General features: G+C 38.1%; 1 protein-coding gene across 2 annotated transcripts; it reads right to left on the reverse strand.

Moving 5' to 3' along the window:
- Positions 1 to 654: 654 nt before the first annotated feature.
- Positions 655 to 4680, reverse strand: LOC132635806 (carotenoid 9,10(9',10')-cleavage dioxygenase 1-like). 2 transcript variants are annotated; one of them, XM_060352339.1, is made up of 12 exons: positions 4475 to 4680; positions 4014 to 4151; positions 3823 to 3925; positions 2949 to 3211; positions 2670 to 2849; positions 2302 to 2380; positions 2096 to 2177; positions 1962 to 2024; positions 1729 to 1867; positions 1304 to 1613; positions 1013 to 1209; positions 655 to 893 (listed from the first exon to the last, which is right to left on the reverse strand). In XM_060352339.1, the coding sequence occupies exons 1-12, from the start codon at positions 4577 to 4579 to the stop codon at positions 777 to 779; spliced, it is 1776 nt and encodes a 591-aa protein (XP_060208322.1). In that variant the 5' UTR covers positions 4580 to 4680; the 3' UTR covers positions 655 to 776. The 2 variants fall into 2 exon arrangements, with proteins under 2 accessions (XP_060208322.1, XP_060208324.1); XM_060352341.1 differs by lacking the exon at positions 4014 to 4151.
- Positions 4681 to 17101: the final 12421 nt, after the last annotated feature.

The following is a 17101-nucleotide window of genomic DNA, read 5'->3' on the forward strand; positions in this document are numbered from 1 at the left end:
ATAATTTTGATTTTTTTTAGCCCAATCCCAGCACCCGTATCCACCTGGATCCGCACACCGGAATTGTAAAATTTAGATTTTGCCAAATCCAACCCTCGGATCCGCATCCGTCTCTGATAACCACACCCGAGTCTGAGCAACTTAGCTCGCCGACATCGGCGACGTCTTTACTGTTGTCTCCTGCCATTGGCACGTCACTCCCAGTTCCTTATGGTTTGTCTCGACCTTGACTTTGATGCCATGCTAAAATGCATGCAAACGACAATCAAGTACGGAAGAACAGGCTCGCTTTCTTCTATTGATTAACAAGAATATACATACAAGTCTAAGTAGTAAACCCATGTCCTAACAAAGGAAAACTAAACAAGCTATAAAATACATATAATATATTCACGCTAGTTGACGCTAAGTTGGCCTCAACCTGTTTTCAGACCCTCACACACCTAATAAATATAATCAATCAAAATTCCTCCAATTGTAGCTAGTGATTGCTAAGGTTGAGTGTGATCACCAAAGGTGAAGTAACCCCTTAGATGCTCTCTCCACCCATGTCGAATACCTCGGCATGTTCCGCCAGATAAGATCTGGAGCTGGTTTGGGGAATCACACGACCTTACTTATCCAGTGGGGACTTGATTATGAAATGGAATGATAGATATAATCGATATTTCATAAAAGAATGACCGAGATCATAAAATCTTTTTACACCCACACATGTGGCTGAATATATAAGGACGTTCACACCCCCTCAAAAAATCCTATCCCATATCTCTGACTTAGTGACCTTGATCGCTAGGCATGAAAGCTCCATGAAATCCATAGGGCACTCTACTTGGTAATGTGATTGTGGCAACAGGTTGTTTTGCAAAACTCTTTGCATCAACTACATATACCTGCAAGAAACATTACTGTGCACATTGGAATTGGCTTTCACTTGTAAAGTACCAATCTTAACAGAGCCTACATAAGTTTGTTGGAAAGATTATATTCAGCTATAACTATGATAACTCACCTGAGATACATTTGTATTTTCATTGTGTGTGAATGTCACAACCCAGCCATCATCTTCATCAGCACTTTGAATTTTTTGAACAAAGGTTGCTCCACTGCAAAAAGTACCCTCTGGGAACATATGATACTCAGCTTTAATCAATTCCTCATCTTCTTTAAAATGAAGTTTGGCAAGCCCTCCATATTTGGCTAATCCTTCTGATCATAAGTTAAAAATATCAAGTTACAGATTCAGTAGCAATCAAAAAACAATAAAAAATCATGATGGTGTCAAAGGCTAAATGATAGTAACCTGAAATAGAGCTAGCTTCTAAATCTACCACTTGTAGATAACCAAATTTGTTTCTTAGACCAATGAACTTTTCATTGATCATAGGGAATTCCAAAGAGAACTTAGTTGTCACATTTTTCTCCTTTACTTCCCCTGTTCTCATGTTTAGTGTCCATTCACAAACATGATGAAAGAACGGTTCTTCTTTCGCATTATTGTTTTCTATGGAACTTGTCGCTTTAGACCCTTCAAAAGATCTCTCAAATTTGTTTACTTTGGAACTAGGTCTTGGTAATACTGATTCAAGAGCTCTGCATCCTCTTACTACCACCTTTACCAAGCAAATCAAATTAGAAATATCACATACATAAGATATTAATTGGTCAATCACTCAAATTTAAGTTATTGAACATATATTTAGTACTAACAAACAGAATTAAAACTACCTCATCATTGTCTTCAAAACAATTTATTAGGTGAAATACACAACACGGTTGAACATCAAACCATTTAATGGAATTAGCATCACCATAGCGAGGCATTACTCCAATCCGCGCATACCCATCTTTATCATACTTTATTAATCTATTAACCAGAAGATACATCATAGATATAATCAAAATTATTTCATTAGATTGTAACATATCATTAATGGAACCAGAGAAATTTAAGTACTCACGATTCTCCTCTAAAAAGTCGAATCATATCAATAGTTAGTGGAAAATCCATGATCACATTGTACCTATAATCAGATATATAGAATTAGCAAAATATTAGCTTAATAATATCAGAAGTTGAAAAAGGGGAGATTACCTTTCTGTAACTCCTATGTCATGGGATAGGCTGCACCTATTGAACTTAAGATCCACCTTGTGAACCATTTTCTTGCCATCAGCTATAAGTAGGAATTAACATATTACCGAGCTAAACAAATTTGGCAGAAGTTTAAATTCCATTCTTAATGCTCATCCTGAATTATCATCTTCACCAGTAAAAGGAGACACTAGAAAATAACATACCTGAAATGACTCCTAGCTCAAAATAAGGTTTTCTTGGATATATCCCCATTATAACAAGTACACCAGTTCCAGGGGCTTTCTGAATAAAATAAGTTGTCGATAAAAATGCCTTTAAGATGTTTAATAATACTCTTATGCAGAGGCAGAGTCAGGATTTGAAGCTTATGGGTTCATGATTCTAGTTCGTTTAAGCTATTGAGTTCTAAAATAATAAATTCTGCATATTCAGTAAATTTCTTAAGACAAACACAACGTTGGGACCAAAGCTAGTGGGTTCGGCCGAACCCGTATCCTCTAGTCTAGCTCACCAATGCTCTTATACACACTGCACACGCATGCACACTTAGAAGTTTTAAGAACTTAATTACCTTTGGATGACTCGTGAATGGTCGATTCCAAGCTCCACTGACATTCCAATTACCCAGAGTTTCAAGGGAATGTATGTCTATCTCTTGAGGCAAATGATTTTCAGCAATAGAGTAGTATTTCTTTGAGTGCTCAAAGATATTTGTATTGCTTAGATATTTGTTTGTCATGCCAAATCTCAACTGCAACATAACACCAACAGATTAAGGCTTATCCAATGCAATATTTACAAGAAAGATTAATAATTGGAACAGTAATGGTAAGTTTGGTTAAGTACATACCCCATTCAAAATGTAAGCCAGTAAAATGGCAGGAGAATCTCCTTCAATAGCAGGAAGAAAGCCAGGTCTCTTTCTATGTATTTCCATCTTGAAAGTGTCTGTTTGGACGTGTTTGTTATTGTAGAAGATATTCCAAGTCCCTCTTCTTTTTTCTCTAGTGAAGTATATAGCATGAAGCATTCCTTCTCCTTCAATCCATACGTGGCTTGATTTCCCAAATATGGACTTGGTCGATTTGAGTCCTCCAAACAGAGGATTTGAGCCTGCAAATGGAGATTATTACATTTAGAGGTGACCAAAAAATTTAATTTGAGCATATTACTAACTTGGATGATTTGATGTTTTTGTTGTTTGTTTTGTACTTATTATTGTTGTTGTTCGTTCAAGTTGGCTTCAGATGAACCAAATCATTGCTCAAATTGATCAGTATCAGGGCGGAACCAGAGTGTCGGCTATGGGTTCGGCCGAACGCACTTGTCTTAAAAAATTTATTGACGTATGTACAAAGCATAAGTAATTAAGAACCTAGTAAAAGATTAGATTTCAGAACCTACAAGCTTCAAATCTTGACTCCGCCTCTGATCAGATTACATCAAGTACAACAACAACACATGTTCAACAAATTAATAAAACCACTAAACCAAGTATGATTTGTTTTGTTGCAGAGCTGTCTTTTTAATATGACACCAAATGAGACAGAAAGTGACTAGCAGGTTGCAACTTGTAGAAATCTATAACATGGAAAAACATGCATATAGAAAATTAGAAATCAAACATTTTAATAAGTAAACATGTAGCGTTATTTTTATGTATCCATAATATTCTTAACATGGAAAGAGAAAAAAGAAAATTGAACAGAAGGACAATTGCTGACCATTTCTTATGTAAACACCCTCCGGAAAATCATCTGGAATTTTCCCTTGAACTGTACTTACTTGGACAGCTTCTCCAATCTCTTCCACTGGTGCAAAATTACTCTATCAAAATTAATCACATAAGTGAACATTAATTGTAGCTAATAATCAAGAATTGAGTCTGGTAGTAGTAATTAAACAATGGAAATACCTGAGATGGGAGTAATGGCTGGTCAACAAATTCAAATAAAAAGGCCACAAAGGCATCTAATAATTTGAAAGAAGTCTCCTTCACAGCCTTTGGAAAGTCAACAACAATTGGAAAATGCACCAAGTCCCTCGATGGTGGCTATTCATCAATTCAAACGAAGCAAATTACTACTCCATCCCGTTCAAAAAGAATATCCACCTAGCCTTTATTTTTTAATAAAAAAAAATTGTCCACTTATTTATTAAATCATAAGCGACAACCGCAATATCTGTTTAATTAGAGGTAATTTAATCAAATTACTTATTTTTGCCTAGAAATTAATATTTTTTTAAGGGTACGCAAATTGCCAAGGGAACACTGTTCAAAAACCAGAGGGAGTATAAGCCAATTGCCTTTAGAAGTAAAGTTAATGAATATGAATGACACTAAAAAAAATTGAACAAGGGAGAGGGAAACTTTACCTTCAAAACAGAGGAAATTGAGCCTTTCAAGTCCTTAACGTTGGTTGGAATTGAAGGCCTTTGAAAAGAGCAATTTACTTTAAATGTGTAACTACAAAAGGCCATTACCAACAGTCTCTTAGTGATGATATATTAAAATATATAAATGGCCGTTTAATTTTTTTGGCCTAAAAGATGAGAGGTATTTATAGTTTGAAGGAGACTGGCGTAAACTTCGAGCATCCAATTTCTATAATATAAGCATCTTTCGATTTGGAGTTATGCAAGTCTTTTAGATTTTTCATTTTGTTTCAAAATAAATTGTGTTTTCAAATTTAAAGAAGAAATTGATCTCATTCTTTTAAAATTATCTTTATTTATATAATAAAAAATCTTTAAGTAGCTTTTCTATTTCTAAATATTTCACACCCTTAATTTTTTTAGAAGTGAACACTTTTTTAAGAGGCGTGCATAAGCTGAAAAAATCACTTATTATGAAACAGAGGGAATATGACATAGCTTTGGAAAATGACATTTCTCAGAATAAAAATTGATCAAATTAAAGTGGCTGTCAAGTATCAAGTACTTCATTCTTTTCTATTCATGTGATTATTTCCTTTTAAAATTTAAAAACAATTTAACTTAAATTTTTTAGTGTACCTCTAATAACAAGTTTTATAGTCACAAAAACATTATGACATGTTTAATCACAATTTTCAGAAGTACTATAGCTACACAAACATTATAATATATTTAAAATCAAAAAATTAATTTTTATTTTATCTTTTTTATATTAAACAAAGTACTCGATCTAATTGATTTACATAAATTAAAATGGAGGGAGTATTTTATTATTTACTCGTATTAGTTTAGCATGCAAGACAAGCCAACTACATGTAGCCCCTGACAACTGCATACTTTTTGGAGGCTTCTGGTTTCCAAAATGGATATATTAATCAGTACATTCCCATTACTACGAACTTATGGCTTTGTGATTAGGACAATGATCTTATCGTAACAATAATTTTGAACTTTGATGACACTAGCTAGAATCACTGGAGTATAAGACGATTCATTTGTAAGACTAAAAGAAAAAAAGTTAGCGTATGGAGAGTCGGAGCTAGAATTTGAGGTTCCTCGGCGCGGAATATAATCCTAAAGTACTCCAAAGACTCAAATATAGTCAATCAAGAAGGTGGTAAGACCCTTGCAGAGTTCCCCAACAGCTAATCCATGTTCCACACGACCAAGGAAGCATCGGTTTTTAATCTCATTATGACTTGGTCGTTCGGAAGAGCAATTAATTCGATCAGAATAGTGGAATGGAAGGCACTAAAAGAATTGTTTACATAGAGTAGCATTCTTCTCCTTCACATCGTCGGTCAACTCTGGGGCGCCCTTATCTCTTATTCCTTTCTCGCTTATTTCCACCCTTTTTTAGAGAATTATGTCCCCTATCTCTATAAATATAAAGGAATTGTTCCATTATTCCTCACTAATAATAGTGGAATCAATGGCGCAGAGTCAAAAAGAACGAAGACTATTAATAAACCAATCCAATAAATTCGCTCATTTACGTCACTCTTTCTTGGCTAGTCTAGTAGACTATATTCTAGGTCATTCGGAAGGGCTCCGCCGTGGTATGATTGCCGGGCCCTCTCCTCGTTCCAACTGAGGAAATTGGAAAAAGAAAAGAAAGTCTCTCTTTCTACGATCACCTCTAGCGTCCAACAAAAGTCTTAGAAGGAGAATCTAACTATTCTCGAAGAGATTTCGAAATTTTAAGAGAATTAAAAGAGAATTTTGCTTATTGTAATATCCTATATTTAAGTGTAGGTATGTAATTAATAAAACTTTTAAAAAAAAAACAGAAATAAATTTAAAAAATATATATATATTAAAAAAAAAAAAACAGGAATAAGTTATTTGGGCTAAAGCCCATTTCAATGAACTGGAAACAAAAAGGGGATTAGGGAAAGGGCTCACGAAGCATATAAGCTTCTGTGGCAACAAAAAAAAAAATTAGAAAAAGGTCATAAGCATATTATTAACGTTGGACTATTGAAATTGAAAAGATGGAGAATTTTTTAACATCGAATAGGGAAGGATAAAGGAGGATTGAACAAATTGATTTTTGCTGCAATCTTTTGGCATGAAACAGAGAAGCGAAAGAACACTATTGAAGTTATATTCAATTCAAGGTAAACATATATTTTTGCTCCTATCTCAATTAGTATTTTTATATATACAGGGATTTAGAGATTTGGGTTAAGTTAAATTATGATATTGAAATTGGGAGTATTGTTCAAGTGTATAACCTTAATTATGCATTCTCATGATGAAGCAAATTAGCACGAATGTTTGGGAATAAAGAAAATGGTAAGGAATAAAATTTACTAGGTCCATCAATAGCTTAAAAGTGATCTTTTTGAGCGAAATTGAGATATGGGTAATTGGGATCGTGGTGGGTTACCACTTGAATTTATTGGATTTTGGAGTTAGAGGATGATAACAGAGAAACTTATATTGATTTATAGATTCACACACGAATTGAGCAGTTTGGATCGATAAAGAGGCGAGCTTTGGTTAGTTGGCATCGAAAGGTGAGTAGTAATCTTACCACAATTTGTATTTACATAACCTTCATAGTTTATACATGATTTTGAAAATAAAATGTGTTACTGATGCTTTGAAATTGCATGTGGGACAAGTCCTTTACTTGATATAGTACCGAACAGTTTACTTGAGATGGTTACCGGTTATTCTAATTGTTTTCACCGTTACTAGATATGTTTTACCGTTTCTGAAATGCAATTACATGATTTGATAAGAATTGAAATGCCCTGTATTGTTTGAAAATGTTTTCATATGAGTATTTATTCTTTACAAAGAAAAGTATTAATGGGAGGAGACTTTGAAGGATCCCGTAGCTAACGGCGGGTTCGTTAGACCTGGTGCACCTTGTATTTACAGATTACTGTTATAGCCCTCGCTAGTGGGAAGGTAGAACTAGCATACATGTAATATTTTCCCTCGAGCAGGGACCGACAGTTATATTTGACTCCTTTTACGAAGGGGTCCACATGATACAGATTACATGATCCTTTCTTGGAAACCTCCCAGATATAAGAGTTGATACGACAGTATTCACCGAGTTTATTATTGAATTGTTAAAGGATTTCTGCTTATATGAAAATAGAGAAGATTGGTTATTGCTACTGTTTTTGCAAAAAGGGCATTTATTCGTGATATTTTATGAATATTATATAAGCATGTTTTCTGACTTGTCCCCAATAAAAACGGTTGTGGTTAAGTGTTATTACTCACTGAGCAAGCGTCTCACTCCTCGCTATTTTTTTTCAGAGACCGCAGGTGACGTTGGTGAGGATTACGGTAACTAGAGAGCACGAGTTGAAAGTTCCTGGTGAGCCCCGCACTTGTCCGCGTGGGCCAAGATTCTATTATCTATGATGGTTTTTTCTTTTGAATTCTTAGAGTTGCTCCATAGTCATTTGATTTATTCCTTGAGTATTCTTTATTCATTATAGACTGGTGACTAGTATTAGGCGTTTTTCCCGTATTCCAGAGATGTTTAGTATCATTATGTTGGAAATGGGTTGATTGCATTTAGTTTGGTTGAGATTGGATGTTTTTATTGTTGATTTTGAGACAGGAAAAATTTGGATAGTCATAAAAATAGGGGAAACTCTGTCCGATTTTCTGTAAATTCTTGTTAAGGCTTGTTTTGGGAATCCTACCCCATAGCGCCGGTCATGGTCCTAAATTGGGTCGTGACAAAGTTGGTATCAGAGCCTAGGTTATTTCGGTATGACTGATGGAGCACATGTTAGTAGTAGAATCTCAATTATGGCTATGTGCCGGCCATTCCCATAATCGTGATTCTGCGAGAGCGTGATAGGATGTGTCTTGTCTTTCTTTCTTATTCCTCCTTACGTGTGTGATGTTTAGGGTCAACTAGATGAATCTAACATTATTTATTTTGGTAATCAGATGGCTAACACTCGATCATCTTCTGGCGGAGCTAGGACAGTTGTTCCACAAGTACCTAATGCCACCTCAGGTAGGCAGCCAGCCTCCACCGCTAGGGGAAGAGGCGGAGCTCACAGACGGGGTCGAGGTTGTGGCCGCGGTACCACCACGAGGACCCGCAGTACCGCCACAAGGACTACGAGGGAGCCCACTCCTGAAATGAGTGCTAGCCCACCTCTACCATCGCATGAGGGTGTCACTGTCGAGGCACTTATATCTATGCAGAGAGTTATGGAGGGTTTGGCAGACAGAATGGATAGACAAGAGAGGATTCAACAGCAGAATATTGCACCTGCTCAGACACAACCACATTCTCGGGCACCTGCTCAGACTCAGACTTTTGGGAACAACGAGGTATCCTTGCAAGATTTCCTGAAGTTGAAATCACCAAAATTCACAGGTTCTGAGAATTCAACAGATCCTCAAGGATTCTTGGATGACTCACTTAAGGCACTACGCGCTCTCGGATGTTCCAGTGAGAGAGCCGTGGAGCTTGCAGCATACCAACTAGAGGACATGGCCTATACCTGGTATGAAACTTTGTTGCTAGGGAGACCTGCAGGAGCAGCACCACTGACATGGGACGAGTTCACTAAGTTGTTCATGGATAATTTTCTTCCTGACAGTCTGAGACAGAAATATGCTAACGAGTTTGAGAGACTGGTTCAGACTCCAGATATGGATGTATCGACGTATAATACCAAGTTTTGTAAGCTGGCTAGATATGCTCCTTACTTGGTGCCTGATGAAGCAGCCCGAGTGCGAAGGTTTGTTGATAGGTTGGTTGGTCGTCTTTACAATGCAGTAGTCCCACAGATAAAGACGTTGACCTACTCAGAGGCAGTTGATCTTGCTAGAAAGATTGAAAACAAGGGACGCGAGGAACGTGCAGCCAACGATTTACGTAAGAAGGCCAGGACAGGGGGATCTTTTAGTGGCGGCTTTAGTGAAAATCGCAGAGCAGGGAATCAGGGACAGCAGCAACAGGGTTCTCAGACAGATTCAGTTTCACAGTCTGCATATAGACCACATCATAGACAGGGTACCAAGGGGCCATCATTATCATCTTCTGGATATCGTAGTTTTGGACAAATGTATGCCACTACTCCATCCTGCCAGACCTGCGGCAGACCACATTTGGGCCAGTGCCGTGTTTTGACTGGAGGGTGTTATCGGTGCGGCCATTTGGGACACCATATGAGGGACTGCCCTCAGCCTCCGAGGAATTCCGGCCAGGCTTCCGTTCAGTTAGCTGCACCTACTCATGCTACTCGTAATAATTCAGGTACTGCTGGTACAGGAAACAAAGGTCGAGGTGCTGGAGATCATACTATTGGGAATCATGGACAGGGTAATGCTGGGAGAGGACAGGCGAGAGTTTTTCACTTACTAGACAGGATGTTCAAGCCTCGAATGCAGTGGTTACAGGTATTCTTTCGGTTTGTTCATTTGATGCACTTGCACTGATTGATCCGGGATCTACCCATTCTTATGTGTCCCCGTACTTTGCTTTAAGGTTTGACAGACAGCCAGACATGTTAAATGATCCTTTTCTTGTTGCTACTCCTGTGGGAGCTTCTCTATTAGTTGAATATGTGTATCGTGCTTGTCAAATTTGAGTTGAGGGTAGGGATACTCTAGCTGACTTGATTGTACTTGATATGGTTGAATTTGATGTGTTGATGGGCATGGATTGGTTATCTCCTTGTTATGCTACTGTTGATTGCAACGCCAAAATAGTTAAGTTTAAGATACCCAATGAGCCCACCTTTGTATTAAAAGGGGGTCAAATTCCAGAGGTTAGTAAAGTCATATCTTTTATGAAGGCTCAACGATTGTTGAAGAAAGGTTGTGTAAGCCTCTTAGCTATGATAAGTGACACAAGAGAGGAAGCACTTAGCTTGGATAGTGTACCAGTAGTGAAAGAATTTTTTGATGTATTTCCTGATGATTTGCCAGGATTACCTCCAGTTCGAGAAATCGACTTCGGTATTGATTTGGCACCTGACACATTGCCAATATCTAAACCTCCATATCGTATGGCCCCAGCGGAGCTGAGAGAGCTAAAATAACAGTTGCAGGACTTACTAGATAAGAGTTTTATTAGACCGAGTGTATCACCATGGGGTGCGCCAGTATTGTTCGTAAAGAAGAAAGACGGGTCTCTAAGAATGTGCATCGACTATAGGCAGCTAAACAAGGTAACTATACGCAATAAGTATCCTTTGCCTCGTATAGATGACTTGTTTGATCAGTTGCAGGGAGCTGTTCACTTCTCAAAGATTGATCTTCGGCCTGGTTATCATCAGCTTAGAATCAAAGAAGAAGATATTGCAAAGACGACATTCAGAACTCGATATGGGCATTACGAATTCCTTGTGATGCCTTTCGGGTTGACCAATGCTCCAGCTGCATTCATGGACCTTATGAATAAGGTGTTCAAGCGGTTCCTGGATAAATTTGTGATAGTGTTTATTGACAATATCCTGATTTATTCGCGTAGCCAAGAAGAACACGAGAATCATCTGAGGACTGTGTTGCAGACATTGCGAGAACATGAGCTTTATGCTAAGTTCTCAAAGTGCGAATTTTGGCTAAACTCAGTTGCATTTCTTGGGCATGTTGTATCCAAAGATGGAATTATGGTGGATTCTAAAAAGACAGAAGCTGTGCAGAAATGGCCCAGACCTACTTCTCCTACAGAGATTCGTAGCTTTCTGGGTTTGGCAAATTACTATAGGCGTTTTGTACAGGATTTCTCCAGAATAGCAGCCCCATTAACCAAGTTGACACAGAAAAATGTGAAGTTTCAGTGGACAGAGGAATGCGAGCAGAGTTTTCAGAAGCTCAAGACATGTTTGACAACCGCACTAATATTAGCCTTACCAGCAGGTTCTGGAGGATTCACGGTATTCTGTGATGCTTCAAGGGTAGGATTAGGATGTGTTCTCATGCAGAATGGTCATGTTATAGCTTATGCGTCGAGACAGTTGAAGAAGCACGAGCAGAACTATCCTACGCATGATTTGGAGATGGCCGCAGTGGTATTTGCTCTAAAGATTTGGAGGCATTACTTATACGGCGAAACTTGTGAGATTTATACTGACCATAAGAGCTTGAAGTACATTTTCCAGCAGAAAGATCTAAATCTTCGACAGCGTCGGTGGATGGAACTACTCAAGGATTATGATTGTGTTATTTTGTATCATCCTGGAAAAGCAAATGTTGTGGCTGATGCACTGAGCAGAAAATCTATGGGTAGTTTGGCACATATAGTTCCAGACAAGAGACCGTTGGCGAAGGATATGCTGAAACTTGAAGGTACAGGTGTTAGGTTTGGTGTGGGAAAATCAGAGGCATTGTTGGCTTATGTTCAAGCCAAATCTTCATTAGTAGTGTCACACCCTCATCTTGATAGGGCATGATGGGCACCCGACTCCCTTCAGAGTCGAGCGAACCCTTAAACATTCGCTTTACGAAAACCTGTCATTCCAAAAACTTTTAAACACATGAAACCTTTCCAAATAGAGGTCATTATCTTTATACAAATTATAAAAAAAACTTTCAATCAATTACGTACTTTTTACCAACTGGAATCATCTAAAAATACATACTCTTTTAACATCTATAAATGATTCGCACTTCTCGACGCCTTATCCACAGGACACTGTCTGCAAAGTCTCTAACACATACAAAACACCGTAACAAAGGTACTCGACTCGGCAATACTCCGAACTGAGATGGAGCTCGCCAATCCCGCTGGAATACTTTCTAGCAAAATCTTCTACTCACCTGGGTGTACCTGCGTGGCATGAAACGCAGCCCCCGAAGAAAGGGGGTCAGTACGGAATATGTACTGAATATGTAAAGCGGGAATAAATGATAACCATCGCATAATTTAGGAAAGAAGAAATCATAACCAACCCAATACCTGCAGCCTTCGCTGGAAGAAACGTAAATATGTACGCAAATCTCAAGCAGGCTTCAAGTAAATAATTTCAATCTAACTAACATTTTCAAAATAAGTAATGTAATCTAACACACCTCCTTTAAGTGAATAATGCAATGCAACACACGTGCCGCTTCCGGCAAATTAATGATGGCCCCTTCGGGCAGCCGCTTCCGGCTCTATATCAATAATAGCCCCTTCGGGCAGCCGCTTCCGGCTCTATATCAATAATGGCCCCTTCGGGCAGCCGCTTCCGGCTCAACATCAATAGTGGCCCCTTCGGGCAGCCGCTTCCGGCTCTATATCAATAATGGCCCCTTCGGGCATGAATGCAAATATGCAAATGTATGGAAATCTCTTTTAAAGAAAATCCATAACATAAACTAAGGCCACGTGTCACATAGCACACACTCAGACATAAACTGAGGCCATAGCGCACCCAGGCGTAAGCTGAGGCCATAGCTCACTCAGGCACGAGCTGAGGCCATATATCATATAGCACACTTAGCTACGTCATGAAGTCATCTAGTGACTTAGGCTTGAAAATCTCGCACCCCCTTCGGAGTGGTTTTGGAAAGTCTAAATAATAAAATCTCGCACTCCCTTCGGAGTGGTTTTGAAAATCGACTTTATGTTTCCTTTAGTACAAAACTAGTTTTCTTGAAATCATTAGTAAACCACAAACACGTTTCAAGTAAAGCAGAGTTAGTCTACGAAAGTTACGAGCTTTTGAAGTACGGAACCTTCTAAAAACATTTCATAAGCCATATTTTGAAATTCAAGTATTATTCATATTAGGAAACTTCTGAATAATGTTTTGGACCAAATCAAATAGGGACCTTAAGATCATATTTAAGTATCAAAATATTCATCAAAGACTTTAGTCATATCGATTTTCTTTCGAACAACATTCGGAAATATACCCACTAAAATCTTTGAACGTCATGTATATACATATCAAACCATATGGAGTACTTATGAAAATCAAAGACATCGGCCATCCTAGTGGCGCTAAGAATAGAATTTTCCTTAGAATCATACATATACGTTATTTGTTCATTTCATAAAGGTCATGCCAAAAGAAAGAAAGGTAGGCTCTACATACCTGTCAGTGACTTAGTCGTGGATCCTTTTCGCCTCGTCACCCTTTTAGCCTATTTATATAAAAGTAACGTTATCGTTAGTAACTATATTTTCTAGTCCACAATTCTATAACTCATTTCTTATTGAACCTATATTTTAGTTTATATATCCCCATTTAGGGTTTTTTTTAATTATCTAAAAATCTAGCGAAAATCCGGCAGCACTTCCCCTATACATTCGCCTATCCCAAATTTTCAATCGCCCTCCTGTTGACACAGAAATACCAACAACAACATATGAATACAATCATATCTTCAATTCCTTCAATTCAACGAAAACAACATCATATTCACATCAACAAAATTCCAACTTTAACTTTATAATCTTTTCGCCATATAATCCATGATAATAACAACCACACTACTAATTAAACTTCATTTACCATAGCTAGTTTAAATTGGCCCCATACGGCTCAAACTCCACTTCCATATCAACATACACAACTCTTGCAATTTCTTTCACACCCACCAATTCATACAAAGACTAATCATCTTCTAAAATATGTAGGAAAATATTAAACCTTACCTTAATTGTAGCGCCGTGAATAGTGACGCCGTGAACAGTACCCGCCGTGAATAGTAGCCCGTGAACAGTTCGCCGTGAACAGTGCCCGAACCTCACTCTCAATTCTCTATCCACAAGATAAAAAAATGATCTTTTGTTGCTGAATTTTTTTCTGGAAATATTGGGAACTTTTGTGCTGAAAAAATGAGATTTTTGTCCCTTAAAAAGGAATCCCGAAGTCGGTTTCACTGTAGTTACAGTACTGTAGCAGTACTGTAGCGGTACTGTTGCAGTACTGTAGCGGTACCGCGGGAATGCTGTTTCTGCATCGACAGTTCAGTTTGTAACGTCTATAATTCCCTATTCCGATGTCCTATCAATGAACGGTTTGTTGCATTACAAATTAGACTCAACGAACTTCATTTTAGGATTTTGAAATACCTTAAAACTCCACATATACTATGAGGTATGCGCCTCCAAAGTTGACTAAAACCCGTCTCGCGTTCTCAAATTTTCGTCGAACTTATTTTCTTCAATTTGCTCGATCTCGAAATATTCTGAAATTATCCATACATGGTATTTATCACTTATGACACTAATAATGGCCATGTTCTCGTGTTTCAAAGTATTGTTTCCCGATTACGACTTACGAGATCGTAATTCACCCGTTTTCTTCGTTGTTACGTACTTTCCATGGCTTATGCCTTTCAAAGCATCCTGGGATGTCTCCGATACCCTATTACTACGATGAGGTACATGCCATACTCATGCACTGGAAATGCGAGGTATAACAAGTAGAGCGCATAAAGGCCACACAATATGAGGATATGCAAGTGTGCAAATACCGAGATCAAGTCCTCGCTGGTAAAAGTAAGAAAATGATTGTTGACCGTGATGGCGTTCTACGACTGGGTAAACGGTTATGTGTACCGGATGTAGATGGGTTAAGAGGAACTATTCTTGGGGAAGCTCACTGTCACGACCCAACTAGGGGCCGCGACGGGTACCCGGAGCTAGTTACCGAGCACCGCTCACTCTACTACTTATCTTGCTCATTTAATATTCTTTTATCAACTTACATATCAGTTGTAGGAAAATCATAATTAAACAAACATAAATACTTTATATACAATTGTCTTTCGGCCATCAAAATAATATACACGCATATGAAAACGTCTTGTGAGACCATCTAACCCACACTGCGTATCTACGAGCCTCTACTAACATACTGTAAATACATGGACGGAACAAGACTCCGTCGTGCCCAAAATATACATATATACCAAAAGGATAATCCTAAGCACCTCCGGACAATGGAGTGCTTTCAACCAGCTGACTGCTACTGAGGATCTGGGCCAGGCTCTCCTCTCTGTCTACCTGTGGGCATGAACACAGCGTCCGAAGAAAGGACGTCAGTACGAATGTTGTACTGAGTATGAGAAGCATAAATAATGAAAGAAAACATCAACAATATAGTGATAACATCAACATGAAATATCTGGATCTGTCTGATAATCATAAAGGAAATCATGCGTGCCATCTTACTCGTACTCATCCTCATAACATATATGCATCATATGCAAGCTGCCCGTCCATGTCGGAACGGTGTGATAATCAATAATATTAGCTCGCGTCCAGGCCTCCCGCGTCCGGTACCATCTCATGCCGCCCACTAGTGGTGTCTGCCCATGCCCGAAGGTCATGGTGCATCCGTATAGCTGCCCGCCTTGGCGGTGACTGCCCGGCCAACTAGGCACGGTGTGAAATGCTCATGTCATGCTTATCATAAAATGCTCATAATAATAATATACTCATCATAAAATACTTATCTCATTGTAATACATGCATAAGGCTCAAGATCAACTTTATTCTATCGGGGTGACGTAAGGTCGTGATCCCCCGATTCCATTATGGAACAACTATTGATACTCTGCCTCACCTTGAAGGAACTAGTACATAAGGTGAGTGTAAGCGATAATTAACACCATCATTATACTAGCATCATCATATCGTATTCCTCATCTTATATAGACATTAAGGAGTTAGACTCTTAACCTTTCGGACTATAAGAACTCATGAAGAGAATAGGAATTTCGTGCTACAAGATTCATGCCATCAGGAAGAAGGGACTAGCCTCACATACCTTGGTCGTTTAGCTAAGATATCGCTCACTCGTTCTCCTTCAATATCGCGTCGTTACCTTCATAAAGAATTCATATCAACATTAGCATACTAACTACAAGAACGCGTCGCTAATTCTAAGAGAAGTCGGACAACGCTTCTCTTGTTTATACTATTTTTCCCATGTTTCATATTAACTCCCAACATTCATAGCATTACTCACAATATCGAAATCAACAATCGTCGTTTACGTACATTTAGCAAAATCCACCATTTTCCTCCAATTTCCCTCATAATTAGCCTTATGACTCGTCCTTGCATTTTCATGCGTTTAACGCTTGTTTCATGATATAAACATCATTTATAACGTATTTGTATTCATAACACTTCAACATTCATAATTCAATCCCACTATCATTCATTTATGGCACTATTCACTCAATAATGGTCTATTTCTATGTTCTTCTACATTTCAAGTGTCTAAGCTTTTCAATACTTCAAACAACATAGAATGATCATGAAACTTACCTTGGATAGTGGTTGAACAACCCTTGATTTGAAATTCTTCACTTAAACAAAACCCTAGTTCACCTTCTTGGGAATTACTTGACTTAGATGATCCCTTGATGTGTTCTTGCACTTGATTTCATAGGTTTTGTGTTGTTGATCTTTAGCTTTCCCTTGATTCTCTTGGATTTTTATGGAGGAAGTATTTGGAGAGTTCTAGAGTGTTCTTGAGTTGTATGAATGAAGAATGAAATAAAATGAGGCCTAAGTTCCTTTTAATAACTCAAAAGCTGATGTTTAATGAATTCTCGTCGGGTGAACAGTGGTCGTAAACTGCAGTTTACGGACCGTATTTTGATTTACGGGTCGTCCAC

The sequence above is a fragment of the Lycium barbarum genome, chromosome 4 (genome assembly GCF_019175385.1).
Source record: "Lycium barbarum isolate Lr01 chromosome 4, ASM1917538v2, whole genome shotgun sequence".
Lineage (NCBI taxonomy): Eukaryota > Viridiplantae > Streptophyta > Magnoliopsida > Solanales > Solanaceae > Lycium > Lycium barbarum.